This window comes from Garra rufa, chromosome 2, assembly GCF_049309525.1.
Source record: "Garra rufa chromosome 2, GarRuf1.0, whole genome shotgun sequence".
Classification (NCBI taxonomy): Eukaryota; Metazoa; Chordata; class Actinopteri; order Cypriniformes; family Cyprinidae; genus Garra; species Garra rufa.
This window is the reverse complement of record NC_133362.1, coordinates 29,962,836-29,972,648: the sequence shown is the minus strand read 5'-3', so window position 1 is coordinate 29,972,648 and position 9,813 is coordinate 29,962,836. Positions and strand designations below refer to the sequence as shown.

At 38.3% G+C, this 9,813-nt stretch overlaps 1 protein-coding gene across 1 annotated transcript; it reads left to right on the top strand.

The window, feature by feature from the left end:
• Positions 1 to 387: 387 nt before the first annotated feature.
• Positions 388 to 8,746, top strand: LOC141326335 (lysophosphatidylserine lipase ABHD12-like). Its single transcript, XM_073835077.1, has 13 exons — positions 388 to 600; positions 2,131 to 2,222; positions 2,311 to 2,404; positions 2,517 to 2,636; positions 3,334 to 3,364; positions 3,447 to 3,492; positions 3,568 to 3,697; positions 6,576 to 6,613; positions 6,730 to 6,818; positions 7,065 to 7,147; positions 7,288 to 7,366; positions 7,446 to 7,570; positions 8,446 to 8,746. Exons 1-13 carry the CDS (start codon positions 503 to 505, stop codon positions 8,471 to 8,473), a joined length of 1,053 nt encoding a protein of 350 aa, XP_073691178.1. The 5' UTR covers positions 388 to 502; the 3' UTR covers positions 8,474 to 8,746.
• The last annotated feature ends 1,067 nt before the right edge of the window (positions 8,747 to 9,813 follow it).

The following is a 9,813-nucleotide window of genomic DNA, read 5'->3' as shown; positions in this document are numbered from 1 at the left end:
TTGGAAAAAAAGTCTGGCTTCTGTCTTTTCTTTTTCTTTTAAACTCCTTCACAGAATATATTCCGCAAAGCTTTATTTATATCTACATTTAAAAAAGATATAGATGTAAGGTGTAGCTTTTGCAAGCAGAAGCCAGAAAACGCTGTTCATTTTTTTTTTTTTTTTTTGACGAAATGTACTAGATTTTACGACACACAGGAGATTTTAGGCATCAGTCTCGCGTTTACTTTCTCTTTAGAGCCACTCACATCAAGGCCACACCTCCATAAATTGAACACGCCTCTCTTAAAACCCCACACACCGTTGAACTGGTACACTACATAATAAAAGTTAATCTTTTCTCAAACTTTTCATCAATATGCGTTAATACGTGCTGCCCACCCCCAGCACATGTTATTTGCTCTTTAAACCCGGCCACTTCCGTGAGTTGCACGGTTTGTTTTATAATTATTGCCAAAGCTGTGTAGAGTAACTAGTTAGAGAGTGTTCCTTGCTCTTTAAAATGAAACGCAAAATAACTCAATCTGAAAGAAAAAAACAGTCTGCGGGAAGATTGCAACAATCCAGTCAGAAACCTAAGGATTTAAACGTGCATGCAAGGCAAGTTACATTTGTTGGACTTTTTTATAAAACAAAAAGCAAAATCAGGCAATGTCAATGTCAATAAAACAATATCAGGCAATGTCAATGTCAGAGCTTAAATGTATTTCGTTGTAAAAGAGAAGAACTTTTAAAAGGTGACACTATGAAGATTGAAATTTAAATCTGCAGTGTTCAAAAATGAGCTACACTTTATTTCAAGGTGTCTTTGTTACAGTGTAATTATACATTTAAGTAGTGTGTAGTATTAATTAACTACAGTGCCTTGCAAAAGTATTCATACCCCTTCATTTTTTTCACATTTTGTTTTGTTGCAGCATTATGTTAAACTGCTTTAAATTAGTTTTTCCCCACATCAATTGACACTCCATACACCATAATAATGACAAAGCAAAAAACAGATTTGCAAATTTTACAAATTTATTAAAACTAAAACACTGAAATAAGTACATTGCATAAGTATTCATACCCTTAACTCAGTACATAGTTGAAGCACCTTCACAGCCTCAAGTCTTTTTGGTTATGATGTGACAAGCTTTGCACATCTGCATTTGGCAATTATCTGCCATTCTTTGCCTCACCTTTTCACCTCTCAAGCTCTGTCAGCTTGGATGGGGGCTGGCAGACATTTTCTAGAGTCCTAGTTGTTCCAATCGTCTTCTATTATGGATAATGCTTCTGTGAACCTTCAATGCAGCAGATTTTTTTCTGAACTCTTCCCTAGATCACTGCCTTAACGCAAGTCTGTCACTGAGCTCTACAGGCAGTTATCTTGACCTCAGGACTTGGTTTTTGCTCTGATATGCATTTTCAGCTGTTAAACCTTTTCTGAGAGGTGTGTGCCTTTCTAAATCATACTCATTCAAATGAATTTGCCACAGTTTAACTCCACTCCAAGTGTAGTAACATCTAGAAGCAATATGAATGCTCCTGAGCTAAATTTTGAGTGTCCCAGAAAAGGGTATGAATACTTATGCAACAGGATCTTTTCAGTTTTTTATTTTTAATAAATTTGCACAAATGTTAAAAACCTATTTTTTGCTCTGCCATTATGGAGTAGGGAGTGTAGATTGATGTGGGGAAAAAAGTAATTTAACGTAGTTTAACATAAGGCAGCAACATAACAAAATGTGAAAAAAATGAAGGGGTATGAATAATTCCACAATGCATTGTACATAACATACGGGTTAGGGTTACTTGAATGTAATTATGCATAATTTATTTTTTATTATAATAGTAAGAACATGTAACATGGAATAAGGACACTTTAAAATAAAGTGTTCCCCCCCCCCCCCCCCCCCAAAAAAAATGATATAGGCAATATAAGCTAGGACTAAAACTAAGCTAAAGCTATGCAATTCAAGAGTTCATAACATTTCATCTTCCAGCAACACAGTGCAGTTGTAAGCAAAGGCAAAAGCATCAACCATACCACAAAGATTGCAATGTCTTGAATATAGCCGCATCTTGAATGTAGCCCACTGGGTCAAAAATCTCATGTTTTTTGCGTCTGTGTCCTTCTTTCTTAAGATCCCAATGGCAATGGACTTGGACTAAAACAAGATTTTTTTATCTCTGCGTTCTCTCTGTGTCAATATCATTTCTTCTGCATCTCTTCTCTGGTATGCAGCTTTTTTGCTTCAAATATTGATGTGTTGTCATCTATAAAGTTTATGCATTTCTCCTAAACTCATTTGTGTTTTTCTCCAGACTCTATTGACCTCAGTCGACCTTCAGATGTAGGTCTCAATCACACTATAAATATCTACCTCAAACCCGAAGAGGGGGTGAAAGTTGGCGTGTGGTTAGTTTTAAGATGTCTACAGTACACGCCACACATATACACATAAAAATATAAAACAAGACAATTCGAAATAATCAGTGTTATAATATATTCTTTTATTAATGTTTTCAAGGCACACTGTACCTGAACATAGATGGAAGGAGGCACAGGGGAAGGATCTAGCTTGGTATGAGAAAGCTCTGGGGGATGGATCACCCATTTTCATCTACCTCCATGGCAATGGGGGTAACAGGCAAGAAACCTTTTAATTACTTTAAAACTATTAATTACTTTTATTCTTTGTTCACTAAAGATTATATTTGTATGCATTTGGTCTGCCAACCTATAGACCTCAGTCAGGTTAGCACCATATTTAAATAGTGAGGTTGCAAACAAACTGAATGTAGACATTAAGTGATATGCTGCAGTTGCCCATCCCAGTTTTTACTAAGGTAAAGTGCAAAGCAGTGTTAAGTTCATTGCACAAGTCAGATCACTGATCTATGCAACGAGATTATGCAGATATTGCATAGTGTCTATAGAATTTAGTCAGGTTAGAAACAATATTGAATTCACATGATGAAAATGAGGCTGTGAGGAATAGACATTCTAACTGACTTTACAATGGCATACACTGTATAATGGTCCTTCACCATATTTTCACAACTCTCTCTTTTGGAGTTATTTTCTACTTTTTTCCTGGAAAGAATGCACTGTACTTCATTACAGCCTCATTTTCATTCCTGTCTAATATTAGACAAAATATCACAGTCCATGTTACTATGAATTTGTCTAACCTAAATAAGATGACCATATATTGACACTGGCCAAAACAACTTTCAGTTAATCTGTGTTTTTTTATTGTAATATACTGTGTAATTTTTCTTTGTTTTTGCATTAAATTTAAAATACATGTTTGCATGACTACTACTTGTATTTTCAATAAACAGATCTGCACCCCATCGTATTGGAATTGCAAATGTGAGCAAACTCACTTATTTCATTATGAAGAAAGACTCAGAACTTGAATAGTGGTAGTGACTGAAGTGTCTTGGTCATATAGGTCTTGAGTGCTCTTGGATATCATGTCTTGGTGTTGGACTACAGAGGTGGGTTAAAGTCATTGGAACTCATTTCAAACTTGGTCTTCAAGATATGATTTCACTATTGTTTAAATATATCAGGTTTTGGGGACTCCACTGGTGAACCTACAGAAGCTGGTCTGACTACTGATGCTGTGTACTTGTACCACTGGGTTAAAGCACGCAGTGGAAACAGCCTGGTGTGTGTGTGGGGTCACTCGATTGGTAGTGGGTGCGTAGAATCACCTTTTTTTTATTGACTTTTGCTATGTTTACTAGAAATGGTTTAGAAAGAAAAAAACATAATCAATATAATTGTAAATAAAAACATACAGTCAAGCCCGAAATTTTAAACTTAAAGTTACTTTTATTCAACCAGCAAGTTTTTTTTTTTTTTTGACCGGAAATGACAGACTTCTCCCAAAAGATAATAAGACGATGTACAAGAGGCATCATTGTGGAAAAAAATATTTCTCAGCTTTTATTTACATTTGAACAAAAAGTGGCATGTCCAAAATTATTCGTACCTTTTGCAAACTGTCACAGTCTGTGGGAAAATCCAAAGTTCTATACCATTCCAAATAGTCCAAGCTGTCCAAGCTCTAAAGTATCCTAATAACCCCTTAATCATTGGGAACAGCTGTTTTAATCAACTCAACAGGTGAAAAACAGAAGCTCTCTGCTGTTGCAGGGCTCGAAATTGCGACCGTTTTGGTCGCATATGCTCCCAAAATTTAAACTGCGCAACCTCAAATTATATTTGGGAGCATTTGTGCGAGTGCGAGAAATTGTTGTGGTGCGACTTGGTTTCATTTCTTTACAAAACTTTCGCTAGCCTAACTTCTGCACAGACTGTTGTGAGCTGATACAGTGACACCTTCGCCGTTCTCTCCTTTGATTGTGGACAATTAAAAAGTCTCCACAATCTGCTTTTGAAGAAATCTACTATATTTCGTGCTACAGCATAACGTTACATATTCTGCCGCCTCCGTCTCAATATACTGTACAACGGGGCATACATTCACATTAAATGATAACTCAGCGGCAGAGTTCCACTCACGCAGGGGCGTAATTTCCACTCGGGACACACTTTTCAAAATCCCGTTGGTGTCCTCCCACTTTCAAATGGTTTTGTTAAAGTAATCTCTTGTATTGTAGAACGCACGCTCCGCGCCGTCGAGAGTTTTGCACGATCGTTAAAACGAAACCAAAAGTAAGACGCGCACGCGCATTCAAAAGCAATTTTAATACCCTAAGTTTAGAGAGCGACTCCCCAATGCGCGCAAATTAGGATACATAAAATATCTAGGCTGTTATTAGTATGTGGGCTTTAATAAGTTGTGTAGTCTCTATATCTCTGTATCATGCTTGAAAGATTCGGTCTCTATTTGCACTTTGAATATTGAAAGAGTAGCCTACTTTGATCATGCCTGCATTTATTGTATACATGACTAAGAAAGAACTGTGTCGTTTATTTTTTGTTGTTTATACTGTAGATTGTTTAAAAATGCAGTGGTTGCCTCTAATTTAAATGGCTGTACCTATAATAGAGAAAACAAACATCTTGTTCATGTACTCATATTTTCATTCATTCTTGTCCCTTGCTTAAGGCGTAAAATAAATATATAAAAAAGGCTTTCAGAATCAGCCCATTTGCTTGTAAAACATCTGCAATCAGAATCGACCATGAAGAATCAAGATCGGCACATTACTAAAAAGAAATTAGTGCTCCTAAAATTTTTTGGTGCTCCTAAATTTTTTTTGGTGCTCCTAAATTTTTGAAGTTGGGAGCACCAGTGCTACCAAGTTAAAAAGGTAATTTCGAGCCCTGTGTTGGTTTGTGGACAGTCATGGGTAAGACAAAGAAGCTCACTGAGGACCTGCGGCTGCGCATTGTGGCTGCTCACAAGTCAGGAAAGGGCTATAAGACCATATCTAAATGTTTTGAAGTCCCAGTAGCTACAGTTCAAAATATTATTAAAAAATACAAGACGTTCCACACTGTGAAAAATCTCAGAGGACGTGGTCGGAAGCCAATAGTGACACCTGTGCTGGCCAGGAAGATAGTGAGAGAGGTAAAAAAGAATCCAAGGATCACCACCAAGGCCATCCTGATGAATCTGGGCTCTGCTGGTGGCAACATCTCAAGGCAGACAGTCCAACGGACACTGCACACTGCTGGGTTCCATGGACGCAGACCAAGGAGGACACCACTTCTCCAGATAAGGCACACAAAAGCCCACTTGGCCTTTGCAAATGCTCATCTGGACAAAGAAGAAGACTTCTGGTCTTCTGTTTTATGGTCAGATAAAACAAAAATTGAATTGTTTGGCCACAATGATGTAGCCTTCGTTTGGCATAAAAAAGGAGAAGCCTTCAACCATAAAAACACCATCCCCACTGTCAAACATGGTGGTGGGAACCTAATGTTTTGGGGGTGTTTTTCAGCCGGTGGACCAGGGAGCCTAATCACAGTAAACGGCACCATGAAAAAGGAGCAATACATCAAAATTTTCAACAACTATCAGGCACCAGTGGACATTTCAGCACGACAACGACCCAAAACACACAGCAAAAGTGGTGAAGAAATGGTTAGCAGACAAAAACATTAACGTTTTGCAGTGGCCCAGCCAGAGGCCTGTCTTAAATCCAATTGAGAATCTGTGGAGGGAGCTAAAGATCAGGGTGATGGCAAGGAGACCCTCCAACCTGAAAGAGTTGGAGCTCAACGCTAAAGATGAATGGGCAAAAATACCAGTGGAGACATGCAGAAAGCTGGTCAGCAATTATAGGAAGCGTTTGATTGCTGTAATAGCCAATGAAGGCTTTTCTATTGATTATTGAAAAGGGTATGAATAATTTTGGACATGCCACTTTTTGTTCAAATGTAAATAAAAGATGAGTAATAATTTTTCCACAATGATGCCTCTTGTACATCGTCTTGTTATCTTCTGGGAGACGTCCGTGTCATTTCTAATTAAAAAAAAAACTTGCTGGTTGAATAAAAGTAACTTTAAGTCAGAATTTGCCAGGGCTATGAATAATTTCGGGCTTGACTGTATATGTAATGTTTCTTCTACAGTATGTATAGTATGTTTCTTTTTCAATAGTGTTACGACTAACACTGCAGTGAAATTACTGGAGCAAGGTAAGAACTTGACTGGTTTTAAAAGCAAGCATGCTTTAATGTTTTAACATAAATTTATTGACTGTAGAGACTGGGTGACTCTTGTTAAAAAAACAAAACTGCACATTTCTTGACAGGAAAACAGTTTGATGGAATAATACTTGAGGGTGCATTCATAAGCGGACGAGGGGCAAGCAGCCAAGCTGTTGAACACCCTTTTACTTGGGTAAGTAATGTTCTGGATCTTTGAAATTGTGACAAACTGGGTCCTGACAAGTTTTAGATATTTTTATTAGGACATTATAGATTTTTTTTAGGGTATTTTTGAAAACTACCTTTCAGACAACGCAACATTGTAATTGGAATATATTAAAGTTAATTCATACTTTACATACTACACACATGCAAAGTAATATGTGTCATTAATCATAGATTGGTACATGTAAGTCTTTTTTTTCCCCCTTTTCTCTAGTTTTATTGGAAGTTCCCATACATTCAGTTCTACCTTCTCAATCCACTTAAAAACAACAAGTACACCTTTCCAACTGATGAGAAGTATGTGATATTGTTTCACTAAATTATTAATATATTTGACAGTGTGAGTAGAAATGTGATTGTAATAGTATTTCTAGTGCTACAGTATGTACAGTATGAAAATATAATACACTTTTCATCTCACATTTTCTCCCCCATAGTTTGCAGAAAATTCAAACTCCCCTCATGATTCTTCATGCTAAAGATGACCATATAGTGCCCTTTGCCTCAGCTCAAGAGGTTTGTGTGTATGAAATGTAAATGACCTCATACACAATTATTTGGAAATGCATTTTTACTTGACTGTTTTCTGGCTCAGATCTACAGAATTGCAAAAAAGGCCCAAAATTCAGATGAGCGGGTCAAACTGGTACCATTTGATGGATCACTTGGCTATCTTCATAATGGGCTGTATAAAGACCCTGGTTTGCCAAATATCATAAGGTGATGTCACTCTCTGAAAATGTTTTATTCATCTGAATATTATTTATTTTAAGATTAAAAATACTTTGACTTCTTCTATGGCTTCTGCTTCTTTGACTTTTTCTTCGACTTTTAATTTTTTTCTTCAACTTCTACTTCATCGACTTCTATATGGCTTCTGCTTCGACTTTTTCTTCGACTTATACTTCTTCGACTTCTATATGGCTTCTGCTTCTTCGACTTTTTCTTTGACTTATACTTCTTTGACTTCTATGGCTTCTGCTTTTTCGACTTTTTCTTCGACTTGTATTTTTTCAACTTCTATGGATTCTGCTTCTTCAACTTCTATGGCTTCTACTTCTTTGATTTTTTTTCTTTGACTTCTTCAACTTCTATGGCTTTACGTTCTTCAACTTTTTCTTCGACTTCTACTTTGACTTCTATGGCTTCTGCTTCTTCATTTTTCTCCCCTTTCGACTTCTACTTCTTTGACTTCTATGGCTTCTGCTTCGTTTATTTTTCTCCTATTTCGACTTCTATGGCTTCTGCTTCTTCGACTTTTTCTTTGACTTCTATGGCTTCTGCTTCTTTGGGGGTTTTTTTCTTCGACTTCTGCATCGACTTCTATGGCTTCTGCTTTCTTCAACTTTTTCTTTGACTTCTACTTCTTCGACTTCTATGGCTTCTGCTTCTTCGACTTTTTCTTCGACTTCTGCTTCGACTTCTATGGCTTCTGTTTCTTCGACTTCTATTTTGACTTCTTCTATGGCTTCTGCTTTTACCTTTTCTTCGACTTCTACTTCTTCGACTTCTATGGCTTCTGCTTCTTCGTTTTTTTTTTGTTGTTTGCTAATGTTGAATGGTTGCAAAAAAAATTCATGTTTTCTTCATTACAGGGAGTTTGTGCAGTCACTGATGACATGAGCGACACACACAGGAGAAATTACATCAACTAATAGCCAGCTAAATATCTGTTTCTAATCATTAGTGTTGTAACTGTAAATTTACACTTGTTTTAAGTACTATGCACTTCTAGGATAAAAACACTGTAATGACTGACGTATTTGTTTCAGAATTACACCAATAAGGGTTAATTTTATTGTCTTGTTAATATTTGTAAAATTAATTTCTTTGAAGACTCCATTGAAAAAAATTACATTTTTAATTTTTTATTCAATACAAAATTGTGAGTTTGTATCACAGTGTCCACTGCCTAGAAACATTCTGATTGACACCATCACTTTATCTATTGGAAAGCTGTTTTACTGTATGTAAACCCCCCCCCCCATCAAATGTTTCTACAGAGAAGACGTATAAATAGAATAAGGTTCTCATATAACAACTTTAAGACAACTGATAAAAAAAAATAATTCATGTCAGGCATGTGCAAAGCATGTGGCAATGCAAAAACATACACAACTCTGTTGTGGTGATTGTTAAATGTCAGCAATCAAAACTGTCTCATAAGCTACGTGTAATTTGTCTGACAGTTTATAAAGCCATGGCTGGACGACCACCGTGGCCTTGGCCTCAGCACTCGGCCCGGCCACGTTGGCTATGGGCATATCCCCCATAAAAAAAAAAAAAAAAATTCTTGGGGGAATTTAGGGGTATAGAAGGGAGCGCTAGAGGAGTGAGCTCTGGAGGGAGTTCTGGAGGTGGGAGCTCTGGGCGAGCGGTCTCTGGGCGAGTGGGCACTAGAGGTGTGGAGGGCTGGACGGAACCAGCAGAGACTCAGGAGGGCTGGACGAAACCAGCGGAGACTCAGGAGGGCTGGACGGGACCAGCGGAGACAAAGTAGGCCCAGGAGAGCTGGACGGGACCAGCAGTGGCTCAGGAGGGCTGGACGGAACCAGAGGAGATGAAGGAGACTCAGGAGAGAGGATTGGTGCGGTAAACTCCAATGGGAGCGCCAAGTCCGTTAAATCCATTAAATCTATCTTGGCAGGGGACTCAGGCGAGGCCGCCATCTTGGCCGGGGACTCTGGCAAGGCTGTTATCTTGGCCGGGGACTCTGAGGCCTGCTGTACTACCGAGCGATGGCCGGTGGGCTTGAACGCTGGGCAGCGACCGGTGGTACTGGGCTAAGGACTATGGTGGAACTTCTGAGAACTTGGGGAAGCATGAGAGGCATGGAGGGATTGAGCTCATTGGACCAGTAGGTGAAAGACACCGGCGGGTGGTGAGCTGGAGTGACCGCACGCTTGCGGATGGGAGGAGGATGGGAATCCTCCACATCGACATAGAACATAGAATTACTTAGC